This window comes from Rhamphochromis sp. 'chilingali', assembly GCF_963969265.1.
Source record: "Rhamphochromis sp. 'chilingali' genome assembly, chromosome: 6".
Lineage (NCBI taxonomy): Eukaryota > Metazoa > Chordata > Actinopteri > Cichliformes > Cichlidae > Rhamphochromis > Rhamphochromis sp. 'chilingali'.
In genome coordinates, this window is record NC_137933.1 from 31,921,349 (window position 1) to 31,942,469 (window position 21,121).

The 21,121-nt window shown below is 38.9% G+C and overlaps 1 protein-coding gene across 1 annotated transcript in view; it reads right to left on the reverse strand.

The window, feature by feature from the left end:
* The window catches only part of cd276 (CD276 molecule), a 71,718-nt gene that overhangs the window by 20,097 nt on the left and 30,500 nt on the right, over positions 1-21,121 (reverse strand). The window contains exon 5 of the mRNA XM_080884204.1: positions 2,098-2,235. Coding sequence (XP_080740330.1) covers positions 2,098-2,235 — 138 coding nt within the window. The remainder of the gene's footprint in view (positions 1-2,097; positions 2,236-21,121) is intronic.

Genomic DNA, 21,121 nt, shown 5'->3' on the forward strand with positions numbered 1-21,121 from the left:
TTAGAAACCTATAGTACTAGAAATACACTCATTAGTGGCTTAATTAATTCATTCTTGGACCCTAGAAGCAGCAGAGGCTTATTCTTATAAACCCTTTGTGCATATTAAAACACACAAGACTTAATGGCAGCTGCGTTTTGTGCTGGTAGGGTTTTAAATCTCCCTTTGAAAATGAGTGCTGGATGACAAAAATCAAGCTATTTTGCCCATTTAAAAAAAAAAAAACCATTTTGCTAGTATTTTGGTAAGAGATTTAACGAACGCCTGTTTTAATGTGCTTTTTACATACACCTGGAACAAAATAATTTTGTTATTTCAAAAGCTTGAAAGCTTTTTGGCATGGGGTATTCCTGTTTTTTGTGCCTAACCGTTAACCCCAGTAAAACATGTGCACCACTGTGCTACAGCCCCACAGGGAAAACACTGACTCCCTTCTGACTTTCATCTCTCACACGGGGGAGCTCTGTCCTGTGTCCCTTACAGATGATCCCAAGTGTAGGCTTGATTAAATCACACGCTTATGTGAATGTAAATTATGCTTTAGAGAACTGGATCAGTGGCCCCTGCTAGCATATCTCAGACACATAGTCATAGTAATTATGTAAAGAGGCCAAAGAGAAGTATGAATGAAAAATACAAAATGGGAGAGGGCCGAGCCGTGCTGGCGTTGAGGCAACTCTGCCTCTGGAAGGGAGCTTTCACTTCCAGCTGCAATACCACAAGCAGCTCAGCTCTGTTATGATACATATTCTAGTGCCCCACATACATTATGACAGGGAAGAAAAATGACTTGCTCACTTCTCCACTTTTACTGACCCTTCCACCCTCGATACCCAGACACAGTGAAAAGGAGTGTCAACTTCAATCTGACCATATCCGGGAATACCATTAAAAGATAAGACAACCACAATTAAGTTGCATATCCCTGCTTCCTATTCTCCCCACAGCTCTGGATATATGCGTACCAATCCTATTTTAAGCCACTCAACATCTGTATTCACAGAGTATCACTTTATCAGGAGTATAAAACTTTGCATGATATGTGAATAAGTCAGCATTCCCACTTTTCGGATCGGTGCTCGGAAAAATACATTTTAATAAGGTGGGCAGTGGATGACCACATAATCAATCCTGCCTTCAGTGGTAGGGCTGCAGGCGAGACAAGCAGATCATCTTCCAGCCCACTGAAGAAAGGGGTCCCACAACCCCTAGGAGGCCTTTGCCCGTGGGAGGAACTGCATTATATTTTTCTCTTTCCATTTCATTTGATTTCATATGTTCCATGGAGCTATTTACTCTGAGTCTGTGTCACTTCCATATTTATTTTTAAACCTCTGGGCCTTGGTGCAGACACTGGCTGACCTTTATTTAAATGTCTCCTCCACTCTGAGCAGATCTCATTACAGCAGAGCTGGTGGCTTTGCACTATCTATCTCATTTCAAAACTTTTTCTCTGTGCACTTGCGGCGATCCTTGGCTATTCCGCAACGCTAATTACCAGAACCTAGTAATGATGTTCCTCTCAGCTGAAGATATGTGTCCCACCATCCAAGATCCTGCCTATATGCATTAACCAGAACTCCCTCTGGATTCTCACAGTTCCTTGAGCAGTTAACATCTCATCTCTGCTTTCTCCTCTATCTCTCTCACTATCATTGTGCCTCCCACGTGATCTAGGCGACACATTGGAGTACTGCATCATCCACCGGGCCAATATGTGAAGAGTTTAATAAATCATCCAACATTTTAATGAAGGCCCTGAGAAGGCTTGAAAATGCTTGAGAGCACCACTGGTTAACATCCATTATTCAGTAAGCCCTTGGATTATGTATGTAGTAGGCAAACATAGTCCAAAAACTAAAATATCAAAATAGACGACATAATATCATGACTTTATTTTATTTTTTGTGGGGGATAAAAGCTGCCACTGCTCTAAGATTAATATTTCATATTTCCTAATGAAAGCAAGGCAGCCCTAAAACATTCTTTTATCCAACCTTGAGGACTCAACACAGAATTTGAAGAGGTCATCACCCATGAAATGTGAGAATATACACTGGTGTTGCATGTGCACAGCCACCTCTCCATTTCCCCCACCTTCTCTCTTGGCCTCCTCGCAGCTCTCCTTGATCTTCCTGCGGCAGACAGCAGCCAGGGCAATGAGCAGCACCAGCAGACATATAGCCAGGCCAACAGTTACCCACAGAGCCACCGGAGGGAACGCAATGTTCTGACCTGAAGCAGAAAGGGCAGAGGGAGAAAGAGCCTCATTATTCACTCTTGCAGTGCTAAAATAAGAGTGCAACTGTCACTGCTGTATCCATCACCATTATCGTGCTATTTGACAATTTTGCTGTTAGAATTCCTTGCCATAAAGAATCTGAATTACCAAGCCTGCAGAAGTACTAAAGCAAAACATGATGACACAGATGATGATTATTGCCATCATCATCATCATCATCAACACTGTCACATTGACTCCATATTAGGTTTGACTTTCAGAAACACTGGGACTGTCAGAGAAAATAGATATTACTGGGAAAATTTGCTTGATGTGAACAGTAAGAGCTTCTTTACTACTGTCCAATTAAGACACTTGAGCCTTTCAATTGAGCCCAGATGGCAGATAGTTTACCAGTCACACAAGACTGTGTTGTCGTTTCAAACAGCACTGGCACCGCTTTCAGAGGTTGCTGGCACTAACTATCCCACTCCCTACCTTCTGCTACACATTGGTCAGATGTGACAAGTTTTGATGATTTTAATACTCTATAACTTCCTGATGTACCCAGTCAATGACTAGTTCTGAGTTTTGAGATGTACAACAAGCCAGAAGATTCTCAATTGTGGTTGCCAAAATTTAGTTAATGTTTGTTTTGTTGTTTTTTTTGCTATACATATGCCCATATGTTAAATACAGGTTTCTAACCATAAAATGCTTTCACTTCACATCACTTTTCAGAAATTATCCATCAAAATTGGTGACAGTATCCTGGCTAACTGGAAACTGATGAGGAAAAATAAAAAACTGGTTAACGGGACAACAAAAAGATATCAGACACAGCCAAATTTCCCTGGGGTATTCAAACTGAACAGAGGGAGAAGGAAACAGCAGAGCCACTAAATAGCTGCGAGCCTGGCTGTAGCACAAACAAGCCTCCTTCAGAGAATGCCCACTCGGGGCAAGAAAAAAAAAGAAAAAAAAAAGAAAGAAAACAAATGCTGAAAAAATGACTGGCATTGGACAAACGCAATGGTGAAGCATGTGTAAAGACTTGGCATCAGAAATGAAGACAGGCAAGCTAAAATATAAACCAGCCAAGATGGAAGGCTAATACCGGCATTTAATCTCCGAAGGAAATCCATTAAAAAAGTAAACACCACAACAAAACAAAACAAAAAAACATTATCCTGTAAAACAAGTGTACTTGATATTAAAAATAGATTTATTTGATATGGCAACATTATTTGGTCAGTTTGTTGGCTTACCATATTATTAGATGGAGTGGTGTGGCATTTATTGTACAAACATGACTCCTAATGACTTCAGGAAAGATGCCAGTTAATGTTTTACAACACTAACTGGAGAGATCTCTTTAAGTCTGTACACATATTGATCCTTTAACTCTTTTGTGAATGCCACGATCACATCAAATTCTCAGTTTGTACAACATTTTGGTTTATTGACAAAAAAACCCCCTGCAAAATGACTATTCACCTTCACTGTGAACATATTAGCATGCTGATGTTAGCATCTAACACGATGCACCGTTTGACTTACACCCTGCTTTGTTATTTCTGCTCGACGAAGATTCATGCTTTGATATCACTCTAAATTAAGAGAGCAGAATTGCATACAAAAACGTATGTTAAGATTATACTGTAATTTTAAGGTTGCCATGGCCTGTTTAGCTGTTTATATCCATTTCAAGAGTGTCTCTCAATACAAAAGGCATTATAAAGACTCCTTGGTGCTGCAACTGCAGAGCAGAATAAAGAACGAAATGTCAGAGAAAGGATAAAATCTGGAAAGTCAATCTTGTCATTATGATGAAGCTGTGTAAGCCTCCCCAGGCTAGCCATGAGTGATGATGCTGTGGACTGCTGTCCACTGAGCCCTTCGCTCTGCTATATTTAAAGAATGACCATCTGAAAGCCACTTCGTACCAGGAACGAACACATGTATGAAAGAACTAATCGTACAAGAGCTGTTCACGTGTTGTGATTGCAAAAAAAGGTAACAAATATGTCTAGCTTTTTGTGGCGAGTAAAGAAGGTGCAGTGCTCTTTGTTTCCATGGTCTCTCATTCTCTTTTTATTCTCATACCTTCCCCACCATGCTTTTCCTCCCTCTAGGCAGGCTGATAAAGACAAATGCCATAGTCGGCTATCATTGCAACGCTGGGGCCCAAAGGGCTGCAGGATCATATTTTTCTTTTTCTCTTGTTTGATGATGTGATTTTGTTTTCTTCAGAAATAGATTTGTCTCTAATGGCTCTGTTTACCTATCCTCTCTTTCCCCTTTTTCCCTACTCCCTCTGTGCAAGGGTAAGGATGGAGTGCTCTGGGCTGCACTGTCACATTACCTGGAGCCTGCAGACAGAGGACAAACTTAACTGATACACTTGGCATTTTCTCAATGCTGTTAATGTGTAGCACTAATCAGAATACACACTTAAAATGTTGTCTGTTAGAAAAATCAATTATAAATTTCAAGCCAACTTTGTACTCAACACTGTTGGAAGTGTAATGTGTGCCTAACATTAAGCTGATTTGATTTGATAGAGACAGACAATGATAATAACAGACCTAAATGCCAAACTCTCATCAGGGTTCCTTGTCTGTATTTATTATCCTTCCATGTTTGCTGATGCCAACACAAAGTGTTGTGTTACCAGTAAACATGAAATGAATATTATGTGCACTGTGGGCACAAATGAAATCATGCTATCTACAGAGTAGATCTTTTTTTGTTGTCATATTGGCACATAAAGAACTGGAAGCACAGTAACGATCTAGATACTTTTAGCGTATTTAAACTTTACAGCATTTATGAATTTAGTCTTGCGTAACAGTAATACATTTTATCCTGAAATAATATTTGGTCTTCTAAAAATTACATTTAGTATACTTCATATATGAAAGAAGATCAACAGAAATCTCAATTTGAATTCTGAGGAATTTTCTTGCTTGTGGCATGTGATTCCAAACAAGCAGCCTCTGGTTACTCGTTTATTAGATATTTCTGTCTTGTGATGTGGCCACTAAGAAGGGACATAATCCACAGCTCATGTAGAGATCACATATTTTGTGTACATTACTGATAAACAGATTGTGAGGACATGGCAGTAGTAACACCAGTGCAATATCATAGCTTACTGATTATGTTGTGACTTTACTCAAAGTGTTGGTGTGACGCTATATATATGTAAAATATAAGGTAGAGATGGCACGATACCACTTTTTTATGTCCGATACCGATATCATAAATTTGGCTATCGGCCGATACCGATATGAATCCGATATAGTGTGTTTTTTAATCAATAAAACTGTTTTTTTAATATCTTGCTGCTTTTTGTATAAGTTCATACTCAAGTAAAAAAAAAACAAAAAAAACACACTAAAGCTATTCTGTTATACCTGTATGCAAAAAATGCACTGCACCCAAAATATTTCATAGTTCAGCAATACTGATCAATCTAATAATCTTAAACCTACTCCATCACCCCTATTCTGGTATTTTAAGAGTAAGCAACCTAACTAATAGGGCTCTAAAACTCCCAGCAAAAAAAGAAAAAAGAAAAAAGAAAAAATAAGGAACCACCCCCCACCCTCCACCTCATGATGCTTAATCGACGTAATCAACTTTAATTTGAAGCAGTGTGAAAAAAAAATGCACAGAAATAAATTATTTTTCAAGAATAAATAAATAGATTCAACATCTTTCTTCAACATAATTGCAGACTGCACAGATGGTACCTTCCCAAAGGAAAAAGTACTATAGCTTACTAGGGTATATTAGACTTAATAGCTACTATATACAGTAATGGACTTCTATTCATTTTACGTCAGATTAAAACTTTGGGTCTAAGATTCAGATAATTATTTAATAAAAGCTAGACATTTTAAATGAGAATAAGAAAGAAAAGTATGAGTTTTGTGAGGTGCTTTTTTGATATTTAATGGATAGGATTACATTTTGTATTTTTCTCCGATATCCGATCCAGTAATTTATGTCAGTATCGGACCGATACCAATATGTAATATCAGATCGGTCCATCTCTATTAGAGATGTGAATATTACTGCAGATGTTACTGTCAAAGTTGCTGTGACTCAAACATAGAAACATTTGATTTTTTTATTTCCCTCACCTAGTTTATTTTAAAGTATTTTATAGCATAGAAAACCTTTGAAAATAGGCTTCAGTTCACATTTAAGTCCAGAAAATCATAAATCAAAATATGGATATTACCTGTCCACAGATTCATGGTGACGTAACTGCTCTTTTAACTGTCTGGTGTTTTTGCTTTGTTTGGTGTTTGTAGACATGGTTTACATGAGTTTTTAGCTGAGATTCAGAGGTTTCTGTGGACACTACTCATGTCAGCACTTATATTTCTGACCTTGTGTTATAATTGATTAAACGCGATCTCCTCCCTTTTGCCCCCATTTTTGATGTTGTGGGTGCAAATGATCAGGCATGACATTCTCATAATAAATCAGAGAACATACTGCAAATAATTATTTCTGCATTTGTGTGATTGAAATGAATTGAAAATGTGTGCAATGACACCATTTTAAAGATTTAGCCTAAATAATTTTGGCGTGAATGAGCCTAAACATGATGACCTGACTAATGACACCATATCACCTGTGACACTCACACACGCACGTATGACTTTGCCAGTTTCAGCTGAAACAATTTCAGTGTTTCAAACCATGTTCCAGAGTTTTTAGTTCATCGTTCATGAGGTTTCAAGAAGAAAATGAAAGACAGATCTGAATGTTTGAAAGTGTTTTGGAGAAATTCTGTAAAGATTAGATGAACAGTACTCAAAGGATAAATTTAATTGGTTTATTTTGTTAGATAAGTCGAACAAAAAGTTAAACAAGCAAGTAAATAAAGAAACAAGGTAAAACGAAGTAAGAGCAAAAAAGTTAGCAAGTAAATAACGAAACAAGGTAGAGGAGAGAAAACCCCAACAATCCCCTCTGAGCAAGCACTAGGCGACAGTGGGGAGGAAAAACTGCCTTTAAACGGGCAGAAACCGCCGGCAGGAGGGGGCAGTCAACTGCCGGGACTGGTTGGGGGGGTGAAGCCTCGTCTTCAAGCAAGACGAGGCTACATCAGTTGAAGAAGCAGTATTGTCCCTCTTCCGAAAAAAGCTGAAGAATTTTTTCTTCTTTTTCATGGACTTTTCTACGAGCGCCTTTTTCTCCAGGATGAGGGTTCTCAACTCATCGATGGTTTCTGTGTTTTGCTTCTTAAGTTTCTTGCATGTTTGTTCCACCTGTTCTAATGTTGCTTGTGTTTCTTCAAGCTTTTCTTTGAGGTCTTTGGATGTTGCCTCCTGTGTTAGCTTTGTCTTCTGCAGGTCTGCATTTCTCAGTTGATCTTCTTTGTGCAGGCCTTCTAGCTGCTCATTTCTTCTCTGGATGTCGTGGAGCGTACACTGCAGGTCTACATGCGTTTTGTCTTGCTTTTGGGCCTGCATTTCGGTGTTTTCCCGCTTCAAGTTGTTGAATTCCAACAATATCCCCTTAATGAGCTCTGAGTTGTTTTTTGCCATTTGATCGATCCTTTTCTGCATCTGTGAGCATCGTTTTTCCAGTGTTTTCTTTTCTCCCTCCAGCTCACTTGTTTTGACCTTCAGTTCATTACAGAATCCTTGCATTTTTTGATTTTTACTCTCTAAGTCCTTGATAATGCACTTTTCTTCTGTCAGTCTTTCTTGCTGTTGCTCTTTCTCTTGAAGGAGGTCTTTATTTTGGCACAGTGTTTGATCCAACCTTACCTTCACCATTGTGTACTTTTCCTGCATGCCTTGGAGTTCGCGCTGCAGGTCTTTTTGCTTTTTGTCCTGTTCTTCCTTCTGTTGGAGGACTTCTTTATTTTTTTCTTCAGCTTCATCAAGCTTTCTCTGGAGCAGGTGATTCTTTTGGTCCATGTATTGGAGATCCCACTCTATCTTATCAATCTCCCACTCTATCTTATGCTCGGACATTTCTTTAACTTCAGCGCTCTTTTTCTTGTTTTCTTTGATGAGGAATACAATCTGCTCTCTGGCTTGAGCAAACTTGATCCCCCAGCCCTCATTAATAATGTTGATGTCGGGCTGGCGCTGTAGTGTTTCTTCCAGGTGTTTATTTTGTGCTTCCATTTGTAAGCACTTCTTCTCCAGGTGAAGTTTTTCTTTTTCAATTTGTTGAATTTTGTTCTGGAGATGGTTGTTTACATTTCTACTCTCCTGTAATGCCCTTTGGGTGGATAAGAGGCCATTTGGAGAAATTGGCCGGCCACGCGTGGAAGGAGAGGCGGCGTAATCTTTTTGTCTTGGTTGCCGTAATCTTGGATACATGTTGGCGTTTGTATCCGATGACTCTGACAGGTTTCCGAATGTTTCTGTAGTGAACGTTTGAAGGCTGCAAACACAAAGGCTGCGAAGAAACGAACTAAAAATTGCTGTTTCTCACCCCTACTTAAGGAAAAACTTCAAAGGATCAAAGATCCATATGACATCATCACTCCTAAGCCAATCAGATTGTCACATGACATTTTGGAATGGGGATTTTTTTTTTTTTTTTAAACAGTTTTCAAATGTAACTTAATATTTCTTAAGTGACCTGTTTAGTTGATTAAGAAATTTATTGCCACAAACGTCCCTAATGTTAAATAAGAGACAACAGAAAAAAAGAGTTTTTTTCCCTATGTAATAGAGCTATAATATTTTTTTTATAATTATCCTACTTTTTATAAAAGGGAACATTATTTAAAGAATATGTAGTTAATTAAACAAACTCTCTGTTCATCTACAGGGTATAACGAGAAGGGTGAGCTTCCTGCTCGAAAATGAAATGACCAAAATAAATGTATTTCTCTGCAATTACAAACTGTGTAAACAGTCTTTGTATCAAAAAGCGAACGCTTGTGAGATGTCATTAGAGATTACAGATGGCACGATACCACTTTTTTATGTCCGATACCGATATCATAAATTTGGATTTCGGCTGATACCGATATGAATCCGATATAGTGTGTTTTTTAATCAATAAAACTGTTTTTTTAATATCTTGCTGCTTTTTGTATAAGTTCATACTCAGGTTAAAAAAAAACAAAAAAACAAACAAACACTAAAGCTATTCTTTTATACCTGTATGCAAAAAATGCACTGCACCCAAAATATTTCATAGTTCAGGAATACTGATCAATCTAATAAACTTAAACCTACTCCACCCTCCCTATTCTGGTATTTTAAAGAGTAAGCAACCTAACTAATAGGGCTCTAAAACTCCCAGCAAAAAAAAAAATAAAAAAAATAGGGAACCACCCTCCACCTCATGATGCTTAATCGACGTAATCAAATTTAATTTGATGCAGTGTGAAAAAAAATGCACAGAAATAAATTATTTTTCCAAGAATAATTAAATAGATTCAACATCTTTCTTCAACAGAACTGCAGACTGCACAGATGGTACCTTCCCAAAGGAAAAAGTACTATAGCTTACTAGGGTATATATATTAGACTTAATAGTCACTATATACAGTAATGGACTTCTATTTATTTTACATCAGATTAAAACTTTGGGTGTAAGATTCAGATAATTATTTAATAAAAGCTAGACATTTTAAATGAGAATAAGAAAGAAAAGTATGTCTTTGTGCCCCCTTCTCCCTGTTCATGCCCTATCGGCCCCCCTGGCCAAACTTTGCTAGATCCGCCCCTGCACAGTTACCAGCCGTCAGCTACGTAGAAAAGGATCCTGGTCTAGAAAGCAATATCAGAATCAGAATCAGAATTGTGTTTATTGATTCTGATATTATTAAATATCCATATATTAAATAAATTTTAACAACAGATTATCAAGCTTAAACGTGCTGCTGTTATTCAGCCGCTGGTTTCCTCTTTCTGGTGCAAAGTGGGAGATAAACAAACAAGAGAGACGGACTCGCGACAGAAAAGCCGATCAGCTGATCACTGATCAGTTTCATGATTGAAGTAGCAGCAGGAGGGGGAGAGAAGAGGCAGTCGCTTCATATATCGGTTGTTAAGCTTAACGTGGGAATGCTTTACAAACATTCAGAGATGAACTTACACACTTGCTTTACTTCTCTCTGGGATCACTTCCTCGGAGATGAAATGCTGGTTTGCATGCTACAAATACACACAGCCGCTCTATGTGAGCACACTGCTTTGACGTGCTACGGTTATGAGGAGAGTCACGCCGTGTCGCAAGTTTTGTGAGGTGCTTTTTTGATATTTAATGGATCGGATTACATCTTGTATTTTTCCCCGATATCCGATCCAGTAATTTACGTCAGTATCGGACCGATACCGATACGGTCCATCTCTAATATAAGGCAGGTGCAGAAGCTATAAAGCGGTCATTTTCTATTACGCTGCACATGGATATAACACACTATGTCGTTTCCTTGCAGATTTTTTATGAGCATAATCAAATTTCTCAAAAACAAGTGCCATATGGAAAGTTGCTACAATTATACCATCAATCAATTTTTGTAGCATTTTTATATGTGATAACAACCACACCTAACCCAGGGCTTATCCTGAAGTAATACTTATTATACAAGGGGTGCATCACCGTAGGTGTTTTGTGGACTGTAGAAGACCACAGGAGCCTACTAAGATAAAAATAGATATTTAATGGGGGCAGGTAAGAGAATGATAAAATACCACCTCCATATGGAGCCTCTAACATAGGGCGCAACGCCAGGGAGAAAAGAGGCTCCCTTAGTCTCTAGAAGACACTATAGAGGACTTGCAAGGGCCCAGCTTAGGTATTGTTTGGGCTTCAGTAAAAGATTTGCAGGCATTTTTACAAGCCTGAGTGTTTTCTCTCCAGCACCTCTGGAGGAATAAAGTGCTCCTAAGACTCCCTTGCCTGTCATCTTGGTTCTGCAACGTGAAGGCGGTCGAGATCAAAGCTGCTTTCTCTCCAACTGTCACCCCAGTTTTACCTTCCTAGAAGACACCTTGCCTCTTAAGCTGGGACCAAAGGAGAATAATGTCTCTTGACGGAAGGATGGCTTCAGGCTAAAAAGAGCCTCAAGGCTCATTGTAGACAAGCTGGATGGATGAGGAAGAGGAGAGGAAGAGTCAATTAGGTTTTTCTTTCATTGTCAGGATGAACAACTTGGCTTTTTCCTGGCTGGTTGTGAAGATGGAGGTAGAGAGAAAGGGCACCTGTTACAGAGGAGAATTGATCACAGAAGAGCAAGCTGGACTAGGGGCTAGCCCAAGGGTTGAGCAGCAGCAGAGCCCAGCCCTGCTAGAGGGCCTATACAGCCCTGGAGACCACAGAGGCACAGCTAGAAACAGGCTTATATAGCTTTCTAACAATGAGTCATAAGGTAGAGATAAAGACATTTATTCTGACAATACAGTAAGAGCGGGAAGACAAAGTAAAGTGAATGAGATATAAAACTCAATGAGACAAAACAGGAGCTCAGAATTAAATCATACTCACCGTAAACTAGTGAAGTGATTGATATATATACACAAACTACCTCAGAAAGTGCAAATAGATGCACAGGCATCGATGATTTCAACTTTTTTCATGCACTTTCTGCGTAACACAACCTGACCACGGAAGAAAAGATTGGCAGAAACAATAACAACTGTGCTAATGGAAAGATGGCCTCAGTGTCAGAGGACACGGATTAATCAGAATGAAAAACATGAGCATGAATATTAGGATTACATTGAACGAATGACTTTGAATTTGTTTCAGCTTCAGTTTCAATTATGAGCCTTTATTATCAACCTCGAAGGTGTCCATCAAAACCCCAGAACCCTCCCCATTCAGCCTCAGCTTGAAAAGCTTGTGACTGCACAGGCACACCAGCTGTTCTTGCAATATTTCTAGGAACACCTCTCCTCACCAAGAGAGGACAAGGAGCTGACTTGTAGAGGGAAAACTTGGCAAACTGAGATGGATGGCGACAGGTTTTTGTCCTGTCAGCATCTTCGCTTGGAGCCTTTGCTCTTTTTTGCATTTCAATAAATAGCTTTTCAGTAAGATGCTACCTCACTGTCATATTGGCATGCAGAGAGGCAATGTGCTCATCTCTAGGACGACCTAGCGCCCATTTACTTACACAATTTGTCTGACATTATTGCCCTTCCCCTGACGCTATGGGTTTGAGGCAAGCAGGAGTGTATGATGTGCAGACGTGCACATTAAAACAAAATAATGGCTCTGCATTTATAGGAATAAAGATTCTAACAGCCCTCTTTTTTTCTCAGCGGGAGAACTATAAAAGCCATCTGGTGGTGGTGCAGAAAGTAGTGGAAAGTATGCAGGAGAGCAAGGTGGATGAGTTAGTGAGTCAGTGAAGGTTGAAGCGATGGGGGGTAAGCGGGGGAGTGACCAAGTGACCTGAGGAGGTGAAAAAACAATTGGATGAATTAGTTTTTGCTTCATAAGCAAGCAGAGACTGAGGCTGTGACTGCGTGAATGCTGGACTGGGCTTGAATCACAATGAACTCTGTGGTATTAGTCTACTCTCAACTCGTAAGCTATCTCTCAGACATGTCAGGCTGCTTCTGACCTTTCTCCAGTGGAAGGTTGGCTCAAAGTGTGGAGGTAGTCTGCCTATAATGCAGTGCTATGGATTTAGAATGATGAGATGGTGTGCTAAGGTTACCACCCTCATAAAATGAGTCAGACTTTAATCTGATTGATCCACAGGTGAATATTCCCTGCCACTCAACAGTCGCACAGCACAGAGAGGTTACAATGAGACATGGAGATGGAGTGTACTTGAGTTTCATTTGGGAGGTCAAAGCCAGAGATGGATTTCGATGATCGCAGCTTTTGCATATGAAACAAAACAGTGTAGCAGTATGAATGAAAAACTAAATTAATAGTATGAATTCACCTTTTTTCCCTCTCTTTGTGTTTATACGCCACTCTGCATTTCCACAGTGTGTCTTTTGTCTCATCTCCCTCCCCTGGCCCCCTACTTGCCACAGCAGATGGCTGCCCCTCCTTCAGCCTGGTTCTGCCAGAGATTTCTTCCTGTTAAAAGGGAATTTTTCCTTCCTACTGTCACCAAGTGCTTGCTCATGGGGGGTTGTCTGATTGTTGGGGTTTTCTCTGTATTAATATAGGTAGGGTCTTTACCTTGCAGCAACTTGTTGTGATTTGGTGCTATATAAATAAAACTGAACTGAATACAGAGTATAAAATGGTAAATGGCCTGTATTTATATAGCGCTTTACTAGTCCCTAAGGACCTCAAAGCGCTTTATATATCCAGTCATCCACCCATTCACACACACATTCACACACTGGTGATGGCAAGCTACATTGTAGCCACAGCCACCCTGGGGCGCACTGATAAAAGATGGATATAGCAACTGTAACATGACCCATTGGTTTCTGAAGTCGTGTTTTGAAGCCTCAAACAATTCTGTATCAACATCTGTTTCAAAAGGGTGGAGCTGATAACGAAGAGGGGGCTCTGACTGTAAATCTGCATGCTGATTGGCTAATAGGTTTTGGCAGACAACTTATTAGCCAATGCGCATAAAACCATTCAATTTGAAGCACAGTGTGAGACAGATTTATTAAAAATGCTTAGCGTTTTTATTCAATGTGACCACGAAAGATTGACTAACCCATAAACTCAGGACTAAAGTGTTTGCAGAAAGCTGTTTTCTGAAAGACTTCCATAATGCCAGAAGTCTTTTTGCAACCATAGCTATCGCCATCTGGTGGCCTTCAGACAGAATGAAAATTGTTAGGCTGAACTGGCTTCATTTTTGTGACCCAGAAGCAGTGTTGGTCAAGTTACTTGAAAAAAGTAATCAGTAACTAATTACCGATTACTTCCCTAAAAAAGTAATCCTGTTACTTTACTGATTACTTATTTCCAAAAGTAATTAATTACTTAGTTACTTTTTAAAAACACGATTTACAACCTGAGTAGGTGATAAAGTGATAGATCTTTCAGCCCAATTCTACTTTTTCTGCATAATCCATCATACAAAATGTAATCAAATGGAAAAGTCTCTTTTTAAAACTTGTTTAATTAGTTTTAAACTTGTAACTTTATGCATCAAGCAAAAATTTAATTATATGTAACATTCTCTGACTGGAAGAAATTTGTTTAACATTTAAACTTATTTTCTGCACATTCCAGCACAAAAAATATTTTTTTTGTGTGTGTGTTTACACTCACTCTTTCAAATAGATGCAAGTAAAACACAGCAGAAAATAAATAACATCAAAGACTCAGCGGTCCTCTTGCTCTATTTTCACCTGTAAAGCAGGAGTGGCGTAGGCGGAGGTTTACCCTGGTGCAGGTGTGCCGCAGCGGTCAGTGGAAGAATCCGCGAGTTTCTCTGTGAATTTCCCATTACGTCATAGCGCACTCGGTGCTTGCTTGGAAGTTTAGGGGGTTTTTTCGCTGTAAAAAGAAGTTTTCTTCCCACGCACAACGGACACTAATGTTTTTGTCACTTTTTATGGAATCAAACTCAAAATAAGGTCAGTACTTCCACGCTTTAAACGCTGCACGCTCATACTCTCTCCCGCACTCGATATATGATGCACTGTTGATCTGCACACAGCTGTTGTCACGAACGTCGCACTCGCTTACCTCACTGTCGTGAGACATTCTCGCAAAAGAAAAAAAAAAAAAAAAAAAAAAAAAAATCACGGTTTTAGTAACGCAGCGTTCCTACGGGAAAGTAACGGTAATCTAATTACCGTTTTTGCAATAGTAATCCCTTACTTTACTCGTTACCTGAAAAAAGTAATCAGATTACAGTAACGCGTTACTGCCCATCTCTGCCCAGAAGTGATATCCATGTTTTATACTGTTGGTCTGTGGGTTGTGTGTGAAACAAGGTTAGCCAAAGAGCAAAATGACATGCATTTAAAAAAAATGGCAATACCATATAAACAAAAGGGGAAGAAGGTAGATTCATAACTGTTAGAATTTTTGAGTTTTACCACAGTACACATAGCCAAAAGTACAATGAATGTTACTGAACTGTCTGATGGGAAAAGCATAGGGAAACTAAGTCACAAGTATTTACAGAGAAATTATTTCAAGTCTTGCTCATATATGCCAGGGGCAAGGTTAGCGTGAATTTTCTCATCTTTACAGCTGAAGGTAATCCCATACCCAGTAGAGGGGCTAATTAACTGAATATACAGCTCAGAGCCAACTGCACGGCTGTCGTGTTAGTAATGCAGAGGGTACGTTACAGACAGAGAGGTGCGAGGATGCGTAATAGCTCTGTGCTGGCATATATAAACAATGGCCTGGGGTAGAGGTGCACAGTATAACCAGAATAAACTTCAGAATGGTAAAGACACTATCTGATGTGGATTTGGATACACTTATTTGTTCTGGTGCAGAATGGAATTTAAATGTCACATCAAAGAGCACAGTGAGCATCTTAAATGGCTTACTGGATGTTAACCAGTAAGCATACACTTGCATTTTACAATAAAAAAATGAACATTTGCATGCAAAGAAAATGGTGGGTGAAGAAACAGACTCAGGCGGCTTAACAGAGAGACGCAAACCATGAGGTAGCATGTCAGTAAGTGTGTGGGATGTTTGAGAATGTGACCCAGCTGTGACATGAACAACCCTTGCACTGGTGTAAAAAGAAAAACCACAAGGCACAAGACACTGCTGACCGAGTCCCTGTCCTAATGATAAGACAAGTCAGCCATGGAAGGACATGGTGAAAAAACAGGATTCATAGTACATGAAACACACTTGCAAGCCTTTTACCCAAAATGAAATCCCAAACCAGAGGTTTTGTGAAGCACACTGCATGGATATAAACACACGCACACACTCTACTGGCTACAGGATGCGATGAGCTCTTAATTTTAACCAGCATGGAGCTAACCTCCACAACTACTGTAAACTAGAACAACGTTTAATGTGATGATAAGTTAAACTTTAGCTAAAAAATGTATACAAACAATTCTGTGCACATTGTCTACCCTGCATTTGAAACCTATTCAATTAAAAAAACATGAACTATTAAAAAAGGTACACAGTTCTGATGTTTGCACAGAGACCACAGCTGCTTCAATAATGTTGAGGTTCAGGTTCTGGGGAGGAAAATCTATGACAGTGCTCCATTGTGTGTTTTTCTGTCCAGATATGCTTTTACTGCAGTTTGAGTGTTGAGATCACTGTCACTCTGAAAAATGACGTTGTCGCTGATTAGATGTTTTCCACATGGTATTGCAAAGTCGAATAAAAATCTAAGGGCACTTTTTTATCAATTTTAATAAAATCCCAAACACAAAAATCAGCCCTGAACTGTCACAGCCCCTGCACCATGTTATACAAATGGCTGTAGGCACTCACTGTTTTGCCTCTCTCCTGACCAAATCTTGACAGCAATCTTTCCACCGAGACCATTTCGGATGAGGCTTCAGCAAAAAGTAGATGGATCAAGTGAAAAGTTAACTGCATCTTTCAGGTCCATGGCTATATTTACCTAGTGTCCAGCTAACAGTTCTTAAGGGATTACCTCATTAATACTATTTTATGTCTATCAAACTGAGTTATCTTTGGCATTTTGGTAGAGTTGACTATGAAAATGGGAACAAATGTGTTTTTTTGACATGCTCCCAGTAACAAAGTTCCTAGAAATGTAATTTAAAATAAGTTTGTTATCCGTTACGTGTAAACATAACAGTGTTAAGTTAGGTGCATTTTGTATGCATGAACAATTACCCTATGGATCATTAAGTCCTTTAACAAACAAACAAACAAAAACAAATTCCTTTGAAAATGGTCAAGTTCAAGGACTCGACTAAAAATCAGTGAAAAAGCAGCCAATGCCCTTGAGAGCAAGAAATGAGAGGGGGCTCAAGACTTTTGCACATTGCTGTACTATAATAAAAATTGTAATATAGTGTGCAGCCTTAGCATAGCAGAGGAACAAAAGCGTGTGAACACTGTCTCACAAACGGCCTTCCCATGTCATCTAATACGGGCCAGGCTAACGCTCTTCTCAGCATTTCCTGTCTCCCTGTCTGCCCCGCTGGGGCCTCAATTAAAAACTCCTCTGATGTCTAGTAACTGACAGAGAGTCCATCACTTCCGCACATCCCTCTCCTCTGAGAGTGGCATTAAGATGTTGGAGGCAGAGTGGACTATTGATTTCTTTTTTCTTTTTTTTCCCCCCCCCTTCGGGTGGGGGTGGGGGGCTTCATTTCTTCACAAGGCCATCTTCACGATTCAGTCCCTGAGTGTCAGTGCAATAATCAGGTTACAATGTTGCCTTGTCTAAATTTTTAATTAGCTATAAAACAATCACTGTCTCTGAAGATGGTGAGAATGTGTAGGAGATAATCACTAGTGACAACTATCTGTACCAAAGCAGCGTATCTGGCTGGTTGATAATGGAATAGTAGAAAAGCTATGTTACAAAAATACAAAAAACCAAGAGCAAATAGGTTTAAAACACTAAGACAAACAAGAGCTGAATCTTGTTTCTTTGGTAGCAATATTATTTTTTTAGCTATATGGTGGCAGGTCAACAAGCTGTAGCCACTTATATTATACAGTTAGGTCCATAAATCATTGGTCAGTGACAAGGTTTATTAAATTTTGCCTCTGTACACCCACAACAGTACATTTAAATCAAACAATCAAGATGTGTTTGAGGTGCAGGCATTGAGCTTTACTTCAAGGGATTTAACGAAAATTATTTGGGCAGTTCACTGGCATGTGAGACCAATTCCCTCCTTATTTCATGAGAAATCAAGCAAATAAAGGTTTTGAGGTTGAGTCCAAGTGCTGAACTTGCATTTGGCAGCTTTTCACTGGCTTTCTTAATATGAAGCACAAAGAGATGTTAATGCAAGTGAAGGATGTTATCATTAGCCTAAAAGTGAAAACAAATCTGAGCGAGAACAAAAACTGACTGGACGAATCATCACTTTGGTACATTCTTAAAAACAATGAATGCACCGGTCAGCTCACTGATACAAAAAGGCCACAAAAGACAACGATAGAGTATGACTGCAGATTCTTTCTTTTGTTTAGAAAAATCCATTCAAACCATCTAGCCAAGGCAAGAGCACTTTGTTGGAGGTATGTATTTTTGAATTGAAATGCAGAGAGTCTATAACAAAGTAGGGTTATACCAAAACAACAGGAAGCAGAAAGTAGGAGAAGGAGAAAAGGAACATCTACCGCCATGTTTAATAGAACTATCATACATAGTGGAAGCAACTCTATGGCATGGGCACATGTCCACCAATGAAACCAAATCGGTAGCGTTTGATGATGATGTGAATGCTGATAGAAGTAAGAGGATGAACATTTTCTCTCTGCACAGTGTTTCACAGCACAAATAGATAACAACCCAAAGCATACTGCAAAAACAACTCAAGAGTTTCTCAAAGCAAAGAAATGCCACATTCTTCATCAGCCAAGTCACCTGATCTCAACCCAACAGAGGGTACGCTTTAGTTACTGAAGATGAAGCCAGAGAGACCGGCACATGAAAGAATAAAGTTACGTTGAAACCAAGCACACCATTGTTTTTCTTGTGACATTACCAATACGTTTGATGTGTCACATGGCCGTCTTCCTATTGAAAAAACAAAAGTTGTATCCAAGATGTCCGACTTCTAAATGGCCACCATGGTCACCACCCATCTTGAGGAGTTTGCCCCCTCACATATACTAATGTGCCACAAATAGGACTTTAATATCACCAACCATTCCCATTTTATTACGGTGCATCCATATAAATGGCCCACCCTGTACAATGGAGCCATGTTGATGTATTGCTTGCAGAATATGATTTTAGCGTTTTCTTACTGAAATGAGCACGGCCTTCTCTAGTTGTTGCTACCTGTGCATAACGTTCAGTCTTAATGTTCCCACTCAAGCATAAGACACTTTTCCCATTCTGTGTCTACTGATGAAACCAGATACCTTTATAGAGGCTGTCTTTGGGACCAACATAGACCCTCCCTTTTTTTTTTATTTTTATAATAAACTTTGTTTGTTTAAAAAGAAATCCAAATGATTATAAGTATTTTGAAAAGTGATAAAAATCATCATGTTTTCTTTGTATGATTTTCAATTATATGAATAAGGAAATAAATGTAAATGTAAAATTATTACATTACATTTCTAGGGATATTTTATGCATATTTTATGTTTTGGAAATGGTGTTTTAGGACACATCAAAATGAGTGATTTTTTTTAATTATTTTTTTTAAATCGCCAGCTAAAATTTTAATGGCAGTTATGACATTAAGCTAAAACAGACCATAAAACCAAATCAAACATGCCTTGTTATCACATGGTACCTTTTCCCATAATTAAATGTAATCCACTATCACTATGAAAACATGTTTTACTGCAGCTTTAGACATACATAACTTAGTGAAATGTTTTTCTCTGCATTTTCTCTGTATATACACTGAAAAAAAAACAAACAAACACTTAAAGTGATGATTAAGTGAACAGATGGAACCATAACAAGAACGTCTGCATGCATAATACGTGACACACAGACAAAAATTAAATATTCCATTTCAAAATACTGAAATGTCAAAGTTCCATGGTGGATGAGCCATATTTCCAGATTCCTGATGCTCATTCCTGCGGCTCACTGCTCCGAGAACAAGCTGCAGCCTGAAACCCTCTGCAGACACTCTGTAAAGTGCACACCTATTGCTGAAACAACTCCTGTGTTGCATCAGTATAGTGCAAAGTGGGAGAGAAATATAATTCAGTATATGAACCTCAACATGACACTTATTGAACCATCCATTCGAAGTGTTCATGCCAGAAACATACCCAGTAGCTGCACTAGTTTTGTAATGGTTTTTCACATTTGATTTTCATCTCTTTAGACTGTTAAGAAGCTGTAGAACACTACATCCTGTATCTAGTGTGCTTAAGTTCTAAAAACGAAAGAAAAAAAAAAGCCATATCACTTGGAAAACTTTCACTCAGTCATCATTGATTCTGTCTAGCATCCTCTGGTTAGACTTTGAAAAAGTGAGGCAGAGATTTTAAAGTATCAATGTTTGTTTATGATGAAACAAAGCCATAGTTCAAACCATCAGGAATGGTTTCTGCTTACATGACAACATCTCTGAATAAAAAATGACAGGATGTAAGCTTAACCCTGTATCACAAAGCAACGTAAGCTCTATCCAAAACATTAAAGCACTGCCTGGACCGCTTCAAAGAGCACAACTTCTTAGTATGCTTCTCCCACTGCAGTATTACTAGGAGAATATATAATGATAGATTTTTTTAAAGACATGTCTCTGTATGTCTCTGCCTAGGGCTCTCATTATAAAACAGCATTTCTCATTTTCCTGTGCTGCAGTCTTTGGTGGTTACTGAAGAGACAGATGAATATTCTCAAAGCACTCGAGCTAGGCTGGACTCGGATGCTGATGCAGGTCAGCTTATTTGTGTTATTCATTTATCTCATGAAAACAACCAAAATTCCTTCAGTGATTAAACTACATTTTACCTAGTCTAGAAAAAATATAACAAATCTTGTTGCTTTTAGGCAAGTCAAAGATCAGATTTAGCTACTGAGTACTATATACATGACAGCACTGGTGCTATAAGGGATAGCACATTTTAAACATTAACATATTTTTTTTAAACCCATGTGTCCTCAAAGGAACAACAACATATTTATTTATTCAACATCCACTAGTTAAAGCAGACAGCAAAGAGGACACATAGCCTTGGAGGGAGCACGTGGCCTCTATGTAATACTATTACAGAGGGTTTGAATGCAGCCCAGGTCCTTTGCTGCGCATCTTCCCGTTGCTCAGCTGTTCATTCAGCCTCATAATAGATGCACCTATAAATTTAAAATTTCCTCTGTGATTTTTGTCAAAC